The following is an 18023-nucleotide window of genomic DNA, read 5'->3' on the forward strand; positions in this document are numbered from 1 at the left end:
TGGATAGCCTGCTCAACTATATTTAGAATGTATGTATAAATTTACAAATCTTTGTCCATGGAATCCTTGTCCAAAGAAAATTACAATTGAATTTAGAATCTAGATATTAGAATATCTAGATATTAGAATTAGAATCTAGATATTAGAATTTAGATATTCATTATTATCTTAGCCAAAGGGATTTGTGTTAGCTTTTATAAGAAAACTTTTTATTGAAATATAATTTACGTAAAGAAAAGTGTGCATATCCTAAGTGTACATCTTGATAGTTTAAATTAAGACTTAATTTTTTTAGAGCAGTTTTAGGTTCACAGCAAAATTGAAGAGAAGGCAAAGAGATTTCCCATAGACCCACTATCCTGACATGTGCATAGCCTCCCCCATCACCAGCCTCTTCCACCAAGGTGGTATGTTTGTTACAACTGATGAACTTACTTGATCGCTCAGAAACCATAGTCTACATTAGGGTTCAGTCTTGGTGCTGTACATTCTATGGCAAATGTACAGTGACATGTATCCATCATTATGGTAGCATACAGAGTATTTGCACTGCCCTAAAAATCCTCTATGCTCTGCCTATTAATCACTCCCACCCCTGCCATGATTTTTTATAAAGTTAACACCCTTGTAACCAGCACCCAGGTCAAGAAACCAAACATTATCATTACCCTAAAGAGTCCCTTTGTGCCCCCTTCCAGTTACTACTCACCTTCGAGGGTAAACCCTAACTTGACTTCTGCCAGCATAGATTAGTTTTGCTGGGTTTTGTTCTTTATATAAGTGCAATCATGTAGGATGGACTTTATTGCATTCTGGCTTCTTTCCCTGGACTTAGGTTTGTGAGATTCACCCATATTCTTGCGTGTTGTAGTTTTAGCCAGAGGTTTTGATCCTTATGAGCTAGTTCAGCAAACACAATTCAGCCAGGAAATATGCTCAGGGCTGAGGACACAAAAGTCAATAAAGATAAACCCCTGATGTAAGGAACATTCAATCTAGTAATGTAGTAATGACCAGAATTTAATGTAAAGTAAATCCCTCTTTATTTAACAAATGTTTATTCAGTGTCCACTATGGGACAGGCACTATTACAGGTGCTAGGGATAAGCAATGAACAAGCAGATTAAAATTCTAGTGGAAACCCTCTTTTAGTTCCCTGACATGTGCGGGCTAATTCTGCCCACTAATATCTATATCCTCCCCTGTTATGCATATGATTCAACATAAGGAGAACTAGTGTTAGAAGCCATTTCTTCCAGTGACTTGGAGTGAGTGATTTTGAAGTCACTGGTCCAACCACGGGACAGTTTGCAAACCAGTGAGCATGGGAGGTATTTCTCTGTATCTATTTCTGCCTTATTTCATTCTCTCCATCCTTGATGCTGCTTATACAGAATGAAACGAAAATCTGGAACCTAAGGAAGACTTTGGATGGTAGCTTACCTTGGAGTAAGGCTGAGTAATCCTCTCGTTTCCCAGAACCATGAAGTAAGAAGAGACAATTGCCAAAGTTGTGACTGAAATCATAAAACTTTGAATTTGTTTGAATAACTATGGGCATCTAATACGTGTGACTATTTGATAGTGTTGACTCTTCAGAGTCTAGTGAATCACTTGAGTATAAAGCTATGGATGATGTTGGAAGGAGAAGGGATAGAAGAGAATCCAACATCATTCCAGGAATGATAGCTTAGGAAGAAATGCAAGAGATCATCTGGTTTTGTTTGTTTGGTTTGTGTTTTCCCCCATTTTTACAGAAATTTTCAAGCATATATAAAAGTAGGAATAGTAAAATTCACTCCCATGGACCTAGCCTCCAGTTTCAGAAATTACCACCTCATGCTCAGTTCATCTCTAACCCACTGCTACCCCCTCCTCTCAATATTCTGAAGGAATCCCAGATGTCAAATAAGTTATTCACAACTGTTTAGCATGTGAGATCTCCTAGTTTTAATCCCCTTAGTTAACAGGCTCAGAGAGGGTAAGTCACTAAGTTGGTTAGTGGCAGTTATTTTTAACCCCTACACCTCAAAAATAAAAGTAGAAAAAGTTTACTAACAGAGAATATTGGACTTTACATAGTACAATTAAACAGTACGTATGAGACATGAGTTGTCAAATTATGTCAAACTTCTGGTCTGTCCCATGACCACGGTCACATTTTAGACTCTAAGTACAAGTGAAATATGAGGTTCTCCCATATGAAAACCTTAACATGTAGACCAAATGTCACTTGAACTCATTATAAATCTGTCATCAGTACATGTAAAACTTTATTTTCAGTTTTTATCAACACTTTATCTAATGAATTCCATAAATTAATACTCGCTCTAAAAAAATAACTTTGTATTATTTGACCTATAATCACCTCTGTTAAGCCTCCCATTCAGAAAAAAAAAATTCTTCGGGAAATTCAACAGGATGTGGGGACGGCTGGTTGATGTTCCTTTTCATCAGTTATTTTGAAACCAAATCCCTGTGGATTTTGAAATTGCAAATAAATTTGTCCAAGTAAAAGTATTCTTTTTCAACTATGTAGTAATAAAATGGGTCTGAGACTCTTCCTAAGCCTCATGGTTTCCCATCTTCAGCCTGTTCTATTTTCAAAGTAGAAGGTTAGTTGATTTTTATTAAGCCAGTGTCGGTGGCTTATCTACTATGAGATATCACAGCATAACCGGACATGGAGCTAGTTTTCTAGGTTTCCCAGGCTTGAAACCATGACACCATTATTTGGCCTGGTCAGAATGTTCCAGAAGTTTCTAGAGCAAGAGGGAGAGACTCTGCTAGTGTCTTTGCATGGAAACCTGCAACATGTTGATTTGGCTGTCGACTGCCATACTTGCCCTATTGTATCTCAAAATGTTACCCAGGGCATGTGACATCCATCCCTGTGAGGAGTGGGGCACAAGGCACCCCTCAATGAGCATTTGATGAGATAATTGACGGTTAAAAAAAAAGCTGCAAAAATTACCTGAATAAATAACACTGTAGAAGGCAAACATCCAGACATTTTTCCGTGCACAACTCCCACTCGTTTCTCTGAGAGATAAAAGCAGCAAAGATTGACAATCTGTCAGTTTAACCATTTCATTGTGAACTTTTTCTGGGCAGGTTATTCACATCGAACTCATTTGATGTGATCAGTGATGATGCTTTTATTGGTCTCCCACATCTAGAGTATTTGTAAGTAAAATAACCTTTTTTTTTTTAACATAATGATTCAGTACAAGGACTCTGAGGTTCCTACAGCTGTCTGACCCAAAATATTATAACCTATTGCAGATTCATAGAAAACAACAACATCAAGTCCATTTCAAGACACACTTTCCGGGGACTAAAGTCTTTAATTCACCTGTAAGTATGAATGTTGCTATTACTTTTTAAACTTGCCAGTGGGCAATGCAACTTGATAACCTGCGGTTAAAGCACCCGCTTTGTGGGCATCCATGAAAATTTAAGAAAGCCAAATGATTTCTCTACATGCACATTTGCCTTCTCTCCCTGCCATCAGCCAGTGTGTGTCCAGGAAACCAGTTACTATTAATACTAGCCCAAACCAGCAATAATTAGGAAAACAATCTACTGCAGGGAAATTGTGTGACTGAAATAACGTTTTTAATTATCTACATCATTACTCATTTCATGAATTGACTATATAGCTTAATTTGATATTCTCTGTTTCTCTTTTTCTGTACAAGCCCGGACTTCATATACATTTAAACATACACTAGAACCACAGGCCATGTCTACACAGCACCTGAACAGCTTTTTTATAAGAGAAATATTTATTCAATGGATGATTAGAGCTACATCAGCTGTTCTTAACGGGACAATTTTACCTCCCAGGGAACATTCACCAATATCTAGAGACATGTCTGATTGTCACAACTAGAGGATGTAACTGGGATTTAGTGGGTAGAGGGCAGCAATGCTGCTAAACATCCTGCAATGCAGAGGACAGCCTCACAACAAAGAATTATCCAGCCTAAAATGGCACAGTCCTGAGGCTGGGAAATCCTGAGTAACAGGAACCAAATAACTCTTTTCCCTTACCCTCTCCCACCCCCTACACACACACACACACTCAAAGACAGATGTACTTTTAAGGAAACTAGAAGGGCATGGGAAGAAATGGCACTAACATTTGTTAAGTGCCTACTACTATGTTGGCCAGTGTGCTTTATGTGAATTTTCATTTAATCCTCTCAAAGATCCTGCCAGAGTCACACAACCCCCATTCTAGACATGAGGAAACAGAAGCCTGGAGGGGATATGTGACAAGTGCACTGAGTAGTTATGGAATTATGATAACATCAACTCAATAGCTGAACTGCTATGGCTACTCATCCATTCAGGGACTGTTTCTCAAGTGCCTGATATGTGTCTCTTTAGTGTTAGATAAAGATGCAAGTCATCCAAGCATCATAGTCATTCTGTCGATTTTAACCTATTGCCTCACAGTACCACCTCATTTCCAGCTCTGTTCTAGACCGTGGGAGGTAGCAGGTAACAAGGCAGATAAAAATGTCTGCCATTTGAACCTTTATTCTAGGGTGTCTACGTGGTCATCATGCTGCCTCTACTAGTCCCTGTCTCTACTGCTGTTTGGATTTGTAGCAACAGGGAACTGATGGCCAGATGTATTTTACGAAATCACTGCACCTTTCAAGGCTTCTGTATATAGTCATTATAAAATGATGAGGAAAATAATGTTTATAAAATAAACAGTTTGCAACACTGCTTTTCACATCAGTGTTACAATGTGCTGCAAACCTGGCTGTGTATGGTACGAATGCTATGCCATTTGATTAGAGCCAAACACCACCAAGTCTAATCTTTCAGACAAAAATAAATAAAAGAAACGAATAAATGGAAAGATAAATGGAAGTTCATGACTTCAACTTGAAATCTACTTGATTCACATAAATCCATTCAACATGGCCTGTGTCTAATGGCTCAGCATCATGAGGGGCTGAAGGAAGGATGTAAGACCCTGGTGTTCTCTCTGGGAACCTGGACATAGCCTTGCCGTGCCCCTTAGTTCAATCAAGTATATCCTCTCTCCAGCCTAAAGGCCTACCTCACCTGGAGGGAAGAATGGAAAGAAGGGAGGGAGAGAGGCAGAAAGAGAGAGAAAGGAAGGAATGAGGGGGAAAGAGGGGAGGGGTGAGGAAGGGCGGAAAGTGGGGAAGAAAAAAATTTATACAACACCCTAGTGAAGAACATTCATTTTGTTTGACTAGAGCCTATTATGCCCATCAAATAAAATGGAAATATAAATTTGGGTCATTATGAGGCCCCCTCTTTAGAGGTATGAAGAGTATAACAAGAAGGCACTGGTACAGCATGTGCTTAATACCTAGAAATTTTCAAGCTCAAGGGAACACAAAAGGCAGCCTTCAAAGAGAGAGGCGTTAATCTTAAGAGTCAGACAATGAAAGGGAAGTCCCACCTGTCTGACTGGTGCTGGAGGTAGGAAGGAGGTTTTAGGAGGGAACAGGTTAAAGTCGATTGAATATGACCCTTAGATCTCTTGCATCTTTATCAAACACTTAGGTTGATTCGTGTGGCATTGCCAATATGAGACTCTTTTGGATCTGCAAAAATGGCATTGCCATATGGTTCATCCTAAATAGTCTCTGGATGTGCCACACAAAAATGAATAAAATCCAGCTCCAACCTGGAAGAGCTCAGTCTAGCAAGAGGAATTAGATGAACAAATATTTTCTCACTGAGTGCCTTGCCCCCAGGTCATGATCTCCTTTCTAATTATGCTGTTCCTCCAGGTGTAGTTCTCTGCTTCTTCCTTCCTTCCTTCCTTCCTTTTTCCTTTTCTCCTTTCCTTTTTTCCTTTCAAGAAGAGATGGGTAGGGAAGATTTGAAGCCCAAATGTCCCTCTGACTGCTCAGCACATCAAGTTCATTTTCCATTATTTACCACTTATAAATAAATCTGACATTTGTTTGAGCCATTAATTTTCTTTTTAAGATTTCAGAGGTGTTGGTTTCAAAGTGCACTTTCCTCCACCTCAGACCAATTCTTCTCAATTAAAGGCAAACATTCAAGTAGCAAAGAATTATCACCTCACCCTCTAACCTACAGGAAGAGTTTACAAAGCTTTTTCCTATTCTTGACCTCATTACACTCTCTTGATGACCTTATGAAAGATACAAGGCAGGCACTATCCCCATTGGCGAATGAGAACACGGAGGTACACCCTGAGTTTAAGCTGCTCCCCAGTTAGTAGTGGTAAAAGTTAGAAGTTTCCCAAAGTCTTTAATGAGACATCTAGTGCCCTCTCCACCATGTCAATTATAGCAGGACCAGGGAATTCCCTGGTGGTCCCGTAGTTAGGACTCCACACTCTCACTGCTGAGGACCTGGGTTCAATCCCTGGTTGGGGAACTAAGATCCCGCAAGCCATGCAGTGGCCAAAAAAGAAAGGAAAAAGGGAAAAAAAAATTATAGCAGGATCAGAAAGCTTTATGGATCTGGCTGGATCCTTCCACAGGACATCATCTGAGGAGCAAATATGGCTGGGGAAGGAAGAGAAGATCATGAAGGGAGGAGCCCTACCCTCGCTCTAGTCTCCAAATGCAAATAGTTGGAATTAGACATATACTTTTAGATCCAACTGGTTCCCACCCTGGCCTAACATTAAAGCTGCTCCAAGGGACTTGCCTGAGCATTGATATAAATTCAGTTCATTCCTAAAGAAGCAATGAACTTATCTCACCTTCTTATACATCTAACTCAGTAGACTTACCTTCTAAAGAGACATTAATAGACAACTTAAAACTTACTACATAGACTCCTCTCCCCCTCAAACCAACCCCCCCAAAAAAAGAGAATTCTTTATATTTAGGTCCTTACAAATCCTGGGACCCTCTCTTGATTATTCTGAATGACTGTAATATTATACATGATTAACTTAAGTGTTTGAATAGCTTATATATTTCAGAAAGGTTTGAATTTTCCTGATGACCATGTATTACTTCTGAAATCAGGGAAAAAATGAATTAAAAAATCATTTATGACCAATGATCACAAAATCTCTAAACATTTTGTACTGGTTTCTGTTAACACCCATGAGGTTTTCGTAAAGGTTCCCTTGGGCGTCACATGAGTGTCCTCGTGGCAAAGGCCCAGTGGAGGCAGGATTGTTTGCATGCATGTATAAAGACATTTGGGGAAAATGTCATCAATGCCTACCTGCTGGGGAGCACCTACTGTCTGCTCACCACTGCGGAGGTGCAAAAGATATATACAGCAGTCCCCAAGCTCAGGGTGCCTGTGTGTCTCCAGTTAGTCAGGCAGGATGTCCTCATTTCGGCCTTTACAATGACATGCATGTAAAGAGGGCAGTGCAATATACTGGCTGAGGGGGATCTCTGCCACCAGACTGCCTGGGTTCAAAGCATGGCTTTACCCGTCAATAGCTGTGGGATATCAGGCAGGTCACTAAGCTTCATGGTGCCTCCAATTTCTTATGTGTAATATGGAAGTGATAATAATCATCTGTAAAAATGGGGGTGGGGATAATAAAATACTTAGGAGTACCTAGATCCTAAGGTTGTCATGAGATTAGGTCAGTTAATCTATGCAAAGTGCCTAGAACAGAATGTGCTATGCAGTAAACACCATCACATAGGAATAAACTAAACCTCCCTGCCTAACTTCCACTGGTCCTGGATCAGGACTCCGAATGCTGTAGTGTATTTATCCCCTTTAAACATTTTGTATGAAATTAAAATAACTGCACTGGAAGTACCGCAGATTCAGTGAGACACCAACTCAAGATGAGAAGCCGCACTGCAGGGAGGCTGGGAGCACCCCAGATGGCCGTGGGCGATGCTTTCTTAGCAGCAGAGCCCAGTGGCACTGAAACAAACGTGCTGTCTGAGCCAGTCTGGTCTGCCATAGAGAGAAGACTTTCCAGTAGGTTCCATACTCCATAATTAGAGGTTTTCTCAGGTAAATCATGAAAACACCAAAGTGGAGGGAATGGTCATCAGTTCCATTGGGTAGGAAAGCCTGCCTGCCATTGAGAACGCTTGACCCTTCTCAGCTAGTCTCAAGGCAGCTAGGTGCTCAGTTCGGCAGTTTCCCCGGTGTTTTAAAGAATGTTTCTTAGGTAGACTCTGAGTCAGGACTTAGAGAATGGAGCTTAGTTGCAGGCACACTTTGAAGAGCCCTCCTAGGGAATTTCCTGGTGGTCCAGTGGTTAGGACTCGGCGCTTTCACTGCTGGGGCCTGGGTTCGAATCCTGGTCGGGGAACTAGAATCCTCATGGCTCAGCCAAATTAAAAAAAAAAAAAAAGAAGAGCCGTCCTATTGTTTAGGGCTTATTACCACAGTGAGGGCTCAGAGGAGGGAGGGCACTTTGTGAGCATCGTGGAGGTGGGGCAATGGTAATTCACAGGGCTCTGCAATTTCTCCCTAACTCAGTGTCTTGGTACAAGGGCCTAAGAGAAGCATTCTCTGCTCTTTTCTTTGTCTGGATGGATGTCCTTCTCCTTATCAACTCCAGCCTGCCCCATTCATTCACTCATGTAAAAGTAGCTGTTGAGGACTTATATTATGCCAGGCACTGGGGATACAGTGGTAAGAAAAACATCTTTCCAGTACTCACTACAGAGTCATCCTAGAAAAAAATTAACATTCATGCATGTTTTCTCAAACCTCTCATTGGCCTGTTTTTGCTCTCTCCCAATCAGTTCTACCCCTCATCAGTTACCCAGATATAGTGCATTCCTTAGTAAAACCTAAGGTGGTGATGCTCATTGAGTCTTTCTTCTTAATTTTGGAATTCCTTTTTATTAAATCTTTTTTTTTTTTATAACCAAAAAACCCAAAAAACAAAAAAACCTGCAGTTCACCTATTTCTCCCATCCCCTCAACCCCACCTCTGGCAACCACCTATTTGTTCTCTGTATCTATGAAGTTTACTGACTCTTAACACCTTGGGTATGTGAGGCTTAGAGCTCTATTCTTTGGGCAGGAAGCGGGGACTCTCAGATTCACCTGCTGTTTAAAAGAACTGCCCAGGGCAGCAATAAAAACATGGTGCCTCTTCCTGTGTAACCCTAGTGGCTGCAGTAATTCAGGACTCAACTCATCATTTCACTCCCACTGTCCTATGACCCAGCCTCCTCCAAGCTCATGCCCTGCAGCCAGTTGCACTTCGTGCTGGTTTCCGGGGGAGGGACATCCACTGAGGAGAAGATAGCATGGGGACTTCAGGACACATTGTGCCAGCAACTATATTGAGACACATAACTTGAGAGAGATTCTAGACTGGTCCAAGACCCAAGAAATCTCTTCATTCAACCACCATTCAGTAAAAAGAACTATGGAGCTGTTCTCTGGAATAATCTTCTTTAGCAGCATTTTATTAATTCTGCATAGGTGGACAGTCACAGCAGTTCATTTGTATGGTCAGTTTTCTAAATGTTTCTTGGGCAAAGACCACACAAAAGCCTTTCTCCTTCCTGTCCCCCCCACCCCCAGCTGCCCTTTATTGAGAGTAGTCCAGCTACCATCCTGAGTTACAGCATTTACTTTTTCTAACACTTTTATGATATGAGGTATTATTACCTCCACTTAAAAATGAAAAAGCTGAGTTGCAGAGAAGGTACATAACCAAAGTCACACAGCCTGTAAATAGTGGAGCCGGGATTCAAACCAAACTCAGAAAGAATGACTCCAAAGCTGTGCTCTTTGTCACGAAATGGACCATCACTGAGACTGGAAACTTCTGATTCAGTTCCCTTTCTTCTGTGTCGAGGTTCATTGAAAAAAGATTTCTAATCTAGTGGTAATTTCTAAAACTCAGAAAAACAACATAATTGACTTAAAAATAGATTTTTAAAGTTTTGAATGCTTGCACTTTTGAAATCTTGTATTAATTAAAGGAGGTGGAAAACATAGAAGACTTTTGAGAGTGTTTTAAATGGAATTTGAGAGAATTTTCAAGGGCTTTGGAGGCCGACAGCATAGACTCTTTTGTTTTAGTTTTAGTTTTTTGCTTTTTTTTTTGCGGTACGCGGGGCTCTCACTGTTGTGGCCTCTCCCGTTGCGGAGCACAGGCTCCGGACGCGCAGGCTCAGCGGCCATGGCTCACGGGCCCAGCCGCTCCACGGCATGTGGGATCTTCCCGGACCGGGACACGAACCCGTGTCCCCTGCATCAGCAGGCGGACTCTCAACTACTGCGCCATCAGGGAAGCCCTTAGTTTTAGTTTTTAATTTTTATTGTGAAAATTAAAAATACTCCTAAGAAGAGTATATAACATGTACATGTATAATGCTGGTTAAAAACAGAAAATTACCAGTACCTAGTACCCTTCTCTGTCATACAGCATCTGCTCCTTGTTACATGTACATTTCTGCAGTATGGACACATGTCCCTTTCCTTGATACTATCAGGACTGTTTCTTACTTATTACCCTTGATTAGCATCAGAATCATTTTAGTGGTAAGTGGAAGAACAAATAGAAAGAGGAGAAAACAATTCCTCTGATAATAGGGCAAGAAATGGAAGAAGGGAAAAGGAGATGATTAAAGAGGATGAATGGATGGATGGATGGATGAATAGATGGATATTTATAAGGAAGCTATTTTCTAAGGAGGAATGAATGAATGGAGCTAAAAGGGAAAAAATGTAGAAAAAGGAGGAAAAAAAAAGAATGTGCTGGAAGGGGGATAGATTAGACAGGCCTCCAAATTTGAGAGCTGCTGGTACTGAGTTGGAGGTTGAGCTGCTCTCTAGAGCAAGTGGGGTGGTGGGGGGGGGGAGGAGAAGGGCAGCCTGAGTGTGAGGAGAGAGAATACATGGAGACAATGGACATGGGGAGACATCCCTTAGACGGAATGCCTGAGTGTGTGATGCTCATACTCAGTGCTAAGTAGAAAGACCAATGCTCAGGCATCATTTTGTTACTCGTATTTTGGAGGGTTTGCTTGCTTGTTTGTTTAATACCATAGTACATAAGGGGCCATAAAATGCATTTATTTCATGTATGACTACAGTTTACATCATTCTTTTTTTTTTTTTTTTTCCAGGAGCCTTGCAAACAACAACCTTCAGACTCTCCCAAAAGACATTTTCAAAGGCCTGGATTCTTTAACAAATGTGTAAGAGGACCTAAGAAATCACTGATTAATTAATTAATTTGCAGTCGTTAACAAAGAAGCCTGGTGTGGATTACTAAATTTTTTAATTGGCTTTAAATTGAATGAGAATTTTTTAATTTTAATTTTAAATTGGCTTAAAATTTGAATTTAGTTGGACTAATGTTTGAGTCTCCTATGGTATTTACCACTATATTCTGAAAATATTGTCCCAAGTTTGCCTTTGACAAAGTGTGTGTCTGTATGGCAGGGACTGATGACAAGGGACTTGGAGGGGGTAGGAAGAGGAGGGCTAGATAGAAATTTCAAGATGCCTTTTTTTTTCTCATGAGGTCCAGGAAATGGGGCTACAAAGGAAAAACATAAAGAAGTCTGGGAAACTGACAGAATAAAGATGAAAGTTTACACCCATGGGTTGATCAGTCAAGAGAGAAATGGAGCAGGAAGTGGGGGAAGGGAGGAAAGTTTGCCTTTTCTCTCATTAGACTGAACAACAGCTCTAGGCTTAATCCCCAGGAATTTGGCTTAAGCCCCAGGAAGGGAATGAACTTAATTATTTTTGACCCTTTTTCAAACAAAAGAGCTTTCAAACTTTGACTTCTAAGCCTCAGAGTGAAAGATCTTTGTAAAGAATTTGTGTATTTTGTAGTAAGCAAAGCAAGTAATATATGCCTAACTCTTTCAAAAGCAATTTAGCTTCAATAAGTGCCCTCCAGAACATTGGAAAGGTATTTAAATGTCACAAGGTAGAAAACAGGAGCAAACGAAAGATGTATGAAAACAAAGGAGTTCTTATTTTTCAGGTACTTTGCTATAGAATATATATTCAAAACAACTTTTCTCCAATAACAAAAATTTGAGTCAAGAATTTTCTCCTAAACCCAGGATTTAACTTCAAATCAGAAAGCTATGAAAAACTTTCTTTGTTCCTTGTAGTATTCCCCCCACCCCTCCTCCATGCCTATTACCCCAATTCCTAAAAGATGGTTTATTTCCAAGAGAGTGTCAGAATCAGGACACTTCCAAATAGTCTTGGACAGACCACAGTTATCCGCTCTGGTTTACAATAGCCCAGAAAAGTTGACACTCATTATTCTGGGTCAGAGTATTCTTGAGATATGAGGTGAGTCCTGAGAACGTCTTGGAAGTTAGATGATTCTCCATGGCAGACTTGGGGACACAGCGTATTTGGGGACCCTCTGGCTCAACCTTGTGTCAGCCTATACCCCACACTAGCGAAAGAAAAAACACTTGAAATTGGCTCAGGTTCTCCAAGGAATCCCATAATGGGTTTGGTCTCTTGGGCCTACCTTGATATGCCCAAACCAAGAATCATCTAAGAAGTGCAAGGATCCATGCCGACTTGCCTTTTACTAGATTTCTTGGTTTCTTGAATTACCCCCTAAAACACATTTTTAAATGCTTCAACGTTTAAAAAGTATTCATATGCTGTGTGAAAAGTAGGCGGTACCTATCTTAGGAATTTTGTGTGACCAAGAAGGGTTTTAGGAAAGAGAGTTTTTGAACAGAAGCAATGCAAATAAACAGAGAACTTGGTGAGCTGGAATCATAAGTGGAAATTTAAACTATCTATGCTGTGCAGTTTATTATGGACATGAGCTATTATTGTATGTCTGCATTAACTCGGCTGTGTCGAAGTCATTTCCTATTAAAATTGAATTTGTAGACCATGGAATAGGATCAGGATTAATTATGTCTGTGAGGAAGAAGAAAAGCAAATAGCTCACTCAATGTAATTAAATATGGTACAACAATCACTACATCTTTCTTTTAGACCTGTGCTGCACAATATGGTAGCCACACATGTGATCACCAAACACTTGAAATGTGTTCCAAGTGTAAATGAGGAACTGAATTTTAAATTTAACATAATTTTTAAAAAATTAAATAAAAAACTAAATTTAAATTTAAAAACTGATTCTCTGTTCAATCATTGGAAGACTTTTAAGTATGTTTAGAACAACTTGGGTGTATAAATCTGTTTTTTTCAACTGTAAATTTTGTTAACTCTAAATACAAATCAGGAATTTCTGCTGAAATTTTATTTTCCAAATTGAGATATACTGTAAGTATAAAATACACATCAGACTTCAAAGACTTAGTATACAAAGAGAATGTAAAATATCTCATTAGTAATTTCTATATTGACTATATGTGAAAATGATAACATTGTATATGTATTGGATTACATAACATATGCTATTAAAATAATTTCACTTCTTTCTTTTTAGTTTTTTAATGTGTCTGTAGAAAATTTTTAACTACATATGTGGTTCACATTGTATTTCTATGGACAGCACAGCTCTAGATTGAGCTACCTTTGAATCCAAGAGGGAATAAGTTATGAGGTTGCATTGACTGGGGTGGCCTGCAAGGGCACACTGTGGTCATTCTCTGAGCCCAAAGTGAATGGTCAGTCAGGTTGAAGGTAGATTATGGGCATTATATAAAGCCAGGTGAGGTCATTCTGCACATGTTAATTGCTAAAGTAAAAGTCATGCCTGGGAAGGAAGGGCCCTCGTATATCAAAAGCAGCTGAAGTTTGTCTTTCAGGGACCTGAGAGGTAATTCATTTAACTGTGACTGTAAACTGAAGTGGCTGGTGGAATGGCTAGGCCACACCAATGCAACTGTGGAAGACATCTACTGTGAAGGCCCTCCAGAATACAAGAAGCGCAAAATCAATAGTCTCTCCTCCAAGGATTTTGATTGCATCATTACAGGTAATGTATTCCAAATCATTCCACCTCATAAAATTAAAATAAGGGCTACATTTTTTTACATATACAGGAACTGATTTTTTATATATATTAAAAACCAACTGAGCAATTTAAAAATATTATGAACCGTTAAAAGTTCATGTGTTTAAAAGCAAAGTAAAATTGTCATTTCACAGTTTCTCTAGAATAACTATATTTCTTGTGGACATTTGTGATCTAGCCAAGGAATGAGGCATCAGCACAGCTACTCATCATCATTTTCAATTTTTGCAGAGTTTGCAAAGTCTCAAGACCTGCCTTTTCAATCACTGTCCATAGACACTTTTTCTTATATGAACGATGAGTATGTAGTCATCGCTCAGCCTTTCACTGGAAAGTGCATTTTCCTTGAATGGGACCATGTAGAAAAGACCTTCCGGAATTATGACAACATTACAGGTACGAAAAGCCTGATCGTATTTTGAGTGGAAAGTTAAGCCACTTGGGCCAAGGGCAACAGGAAAAGATGAATGATATCAGGGAATTCTTTGGGCAGGTTGAGAATCATTTGAATCCCAAATCTACCATTTAATGAGTGCCTGGGATTGTTCCCTAAAGCTTAATTTCCTCACTTGTAAGATGGGAATAATAATACCTAACTTTCAGTGTTGTTATAAAACAATGAGAGCATATGTTCAAGAAACTGAGCACAGGACCTAGCTTAGTAAATATACAATAAAAGGTGGGTTATTTTTCTTCAATGAAAAAGTACTGAACTAAGAATTATGAGTTCTAATCTAGGTTCTGCCACAAGCTAACTGGTCAAGCCACTCACCCTCACTGGGCCCCTCTTTTTAACTATAAAATAAGGAGGTTATTTTAGATCAATGAGTCTCAAACTTTACGGCAAAAACATTACTTCTGCAAAATATTGGGAAATCTCCTGAAGTCCCTTCAGTTTTCCAATGGATTGCAGCAGGGCTTTGTGAAATCTAAACCTTACCTTTGTGTAAGGTTCTTCTTACATGTGTACAGTCTGTCAATTGCTTTGAATGAATCTTTAGATGAGCACTGAAATGAAAAACGAATCATATATTTGCAGACTTTCAGATGGCATCATCTAGTCTAGGATGACGAATATGTGTCCTATATACAGTCACTATCCCCTCCCTCACCCCAGAGAGACATCGCTAATCTATCATGATGCTCTTTCTTGCAGAGGACAGAATCCTTCTTAACACAGTTCTCCAGGCAGTCACAATCAATCAGTCAATCAATATTGGTATATGGTTGAAAACTAGTGGCCATCTCTGATCTAGTTCCAACCCTCATTGTACAGAAAAGAAAACTGAATCCCAGAGAAGTGATTTTCCCAAGGTCACAGAATTACACAGCCTTGAAAAGGGTCACAACTAGAATAATTTTGCCTATGGATGGAGACAATTAATAGAAAGAGTTGATCCGGAACTTATTACGTCAAAGCCCTTAGAGCTGCAGTCAGAAAAAGCCTGGGGCCAGATTTTCCCGGCTCTCTTTGGATTTCCTAGAGCCAAGCTCCCTCTACGAGATCAGAATCTACTGATAAATGTTAAACTCTTAACAAAGGATATTGAGCTAGGCTTCTGACAGACTCCCATGTAGTTTTCCGAGATTTCCCAAAGTAACATCCAGGAGCTTCGCCCATGACTGTACCCCTCTTTCACTTTTCTCAAGGATTTCTCTTCCTTCTCTTCTGCCACCAGTGACCTAAAGCTTCACAAGTGGCATCTCTCTCCTTTCTCAGGAGAAAGTCAGTTTCTTCTAGAGCAAGAAGCAGTTTATACATAAAGCAAACCAACTGCAGGTAGAGCCGTGGGCTGCCCAGACTATCGCTCAAAACTTTGTGAGGTTCTTCTAGAACCTTGTGGAATGCTGGCCAAGTTGGAAGCCCTTGTACAGCTAACTGCCCACCCCAGGTTGAGTTAAAAGCATAGAGACACTGGTAGCCTTGGGTTTGAATCCCAACTCTGCCTTCTCCTAGCAGCACCGAACCTCTCTGAGCTTCTGTCTGCTCATCTGCAAAAGGGAGGGTGATAATATTTATCTCTTAAGATTGTTGGGAAATTTAATGAGATGATTTGGCAAGGCATATAGTTGGTGCTCAATAAATGGCAGTTTCCAACTCATGATATGTCAGGGAAAGCAATGCTTTCTTTCTGTAAGAAGCGAGAGGAGAGGGAGTTCCCTGGCGGTCCAGTGGTTAAGACTTGGTGCTTTCACTGCTGTGGCCACGGGTTCAATCCCTGGTTGGGGAGCTGAGATCCACACATGGCTTGGCCAAAAAAAAAAAAAAAAAAAAAAAAAAAGTGAGAGGAGAAAACTCAGGCTGTAGCCATGTATCCTGAATGTCTAGTACACGTTGGATGTGACATGACAACTCAGTTATTGATAACAAGGCTCCATGAGGTACAAAGGCACAGAACTTCAGGATCCTGCTGCCATTAGACCTGATTAGGAAATCGGCCTTGCCTAGTCAACCAAGGAAATGATTTTGGTGGCAGTTGCATGGCTTCGGCATGCATATTAACATGCTCCAAAAGAGGATGGCCATCCTCCTAATCTCTCATTTGTCTTTTCCAGGCACGTCCACTGTAGTGTGCAAGCCTATAGTCATTGAAACTCAGCTCTATGTTATTGTGGCCCAGCTGTTCGGCGGCTCTCACATCTATAAGAGAGACAGTTTTGCAAATAAATTCATAAAAATCCAGGATATTGAAATTCTCAAAATCCGAAAACCCAATGACATTGAAACATTCAAGATTGAAAACAACTGGTACTTTGTTGTTGCTGACAGTTCAAAAGCTGGTTTTACTACCATTTATAAATGGAACGGAAATGGATTCTACTCCCATCAATCTTTACATGCGTGGTACAGGGATACTGATGTGGAATATCTAGAAATAGCCAGAACACCTCAGACACTCAGAACGCCTCATTTAATCCTGTCCAGTAGTTCCCAGCGTCCTGTAATTTATCAGTGGAACAAAGCAATACAATTATTTACTAACCAAACCGACATCCCTAACATGGAAGACGTATATGCCGTTAAGCACTTCTCAGTGAAAGGTGATGTGTACATTTGCTTGACAAGATTCATTGGTGATTCCAAAGTAATGAAATGGGGAGGCTCCTCATTTCAGGATATTCAGAGGATGCCATCGCGAGGATCCATGGTGTTCCAGCCTCTTCAGATAAATAACTATCAATACGCAATTCTTGGAAGTGATTATTCCTTTACTCAAGTGTATAACTGGGATGCAGAGAAAGCCAAATTTGTAAAATTTCAGGAATTGAATGTTCAGGCACCAAGATCATTCACGCATGTGTCCATTAATAAGCGTAATTTTCTTTTTGCTTCCAGTTTTAAGGGAAACACACAGATTTACAAACATGTCATAGTTGACTTAAGCGCATGACACACCAAATTCTGTGGCTGCCATCAGAAACTTTCTACAGTACATGATCCGGGTGAACTCAATGCATGATGACTCTTCTTATCACACTTGCAAATGAATGCCTTTCAAACACTGAGGCTGCTAGAACCAAGCACTACCCGTATCTCCATCCTTTCCTGTCCAGTCCAGTGGTGTGGGAAGTTACCTTTTATAAGACAAAATTGAATTGTGTAACTGTTCTTTGCAGTGAAGATGTGTAAATAAGCGTTTAATGGTATCTGTTACTCCAAAAAGAAATATGAATATGTACTTTTCCATTTATTTATTCATGTGTTCAGAAACAACTGCCAAATAAAATGTTTACATTTTCTTTCATATCCCAAAGGTAATTATTTACAGGAGTTATTTTATTCTTGGTGATGGTATGTTGAGGAAAGAATGTTATACAATAGGGTTATATTTGGATCAAGAATTTATGGTGTGAATAATGAGAAGATAAACACTGATACTGATTACTCATCATTTATTAATAGGATGATCAGTTGAGATTGAACATTCAAAGGTGTTTCTAAAGGGCATGGCTTTGGGGAACATTTTGAGGTGAAATGGTGACAAATGGAAAGAAGGGTAGTGAAATTTGCCTATTACAAGAAGGCTAATTTGACAGTTAGACCCATCCTTTTCTATCTGGTAGCTCCAGCTAAAAACATCATTCAGACAACTTATAGAAGAAG

The 18023-nt window shown here is 39.8% G+C and overlaps 1 protein-coding gene and 1 long non-coding RNA gene across 4 annotated transcripts in view; one reads left to right on the top strand and one right to left on the bottom strand.

Moving 5' to 3' along the window:
* LGI1 (leucine rich glioma inactivated 1) overlaps positions 1–17310 on the top strand; it is a gene marked incomplete at both ends in the record, with an annotated part of 32815 nt that extends 15505 nt beyond the window's left edge. The window contains 6 exons of one of the 3 annotated variants that reach the window (XM_082630151.1): positions 3115–3186; positions 3286–3357; positions 11067–11138; positions 13710–13879; positions 14150–14314; positions 16475–17310. In XM_082630151.1, the coding sequence (XP_082486277.1) occupies positions 3115–3186; positions 3286–3357; positions 11067–11138; positions 13710–13879; positions 14150–14314; positions 16475–17310 (1387 nt within the window). The remainder of the gene's footprint in view (positions 1–3114; positions 3187–3285; positions 3358–11066; positions 11139–13709; positions 13880–14149; positions 14315–16474) is intronic. The other 2 variants (XM_082630153.1, XM_082630152.1) reach the window with 2 other exon arrangements.
* LOC309809253 overlaps positions 2931–18023 on the bottom strand; it is a 184996-nt gene continuing 169903 nt past the window's right edge. The window contains exon 3 of the long non-coding RNA XR_014294833.1: positions 2931–3042. This is a non-coding gene — a long non-coding RNA (uncharacterized lncRNA). The remainder of the gene's footprint in view (positions 3043–18023) is intronic.

This window comes from Mesoplodon mirus, assembly GCF_964341445.2.
Source record: "Mesoplodon mirus genome assembly, chromosome: 2".
Taxonomy (NCBI): domain Eukaryota; kingdom Metazoa; phylum Chordata; class Mammalia; order Artiodactyla; family Ziphiidae; genus Mesoplodon; species Mesoplodon mirus.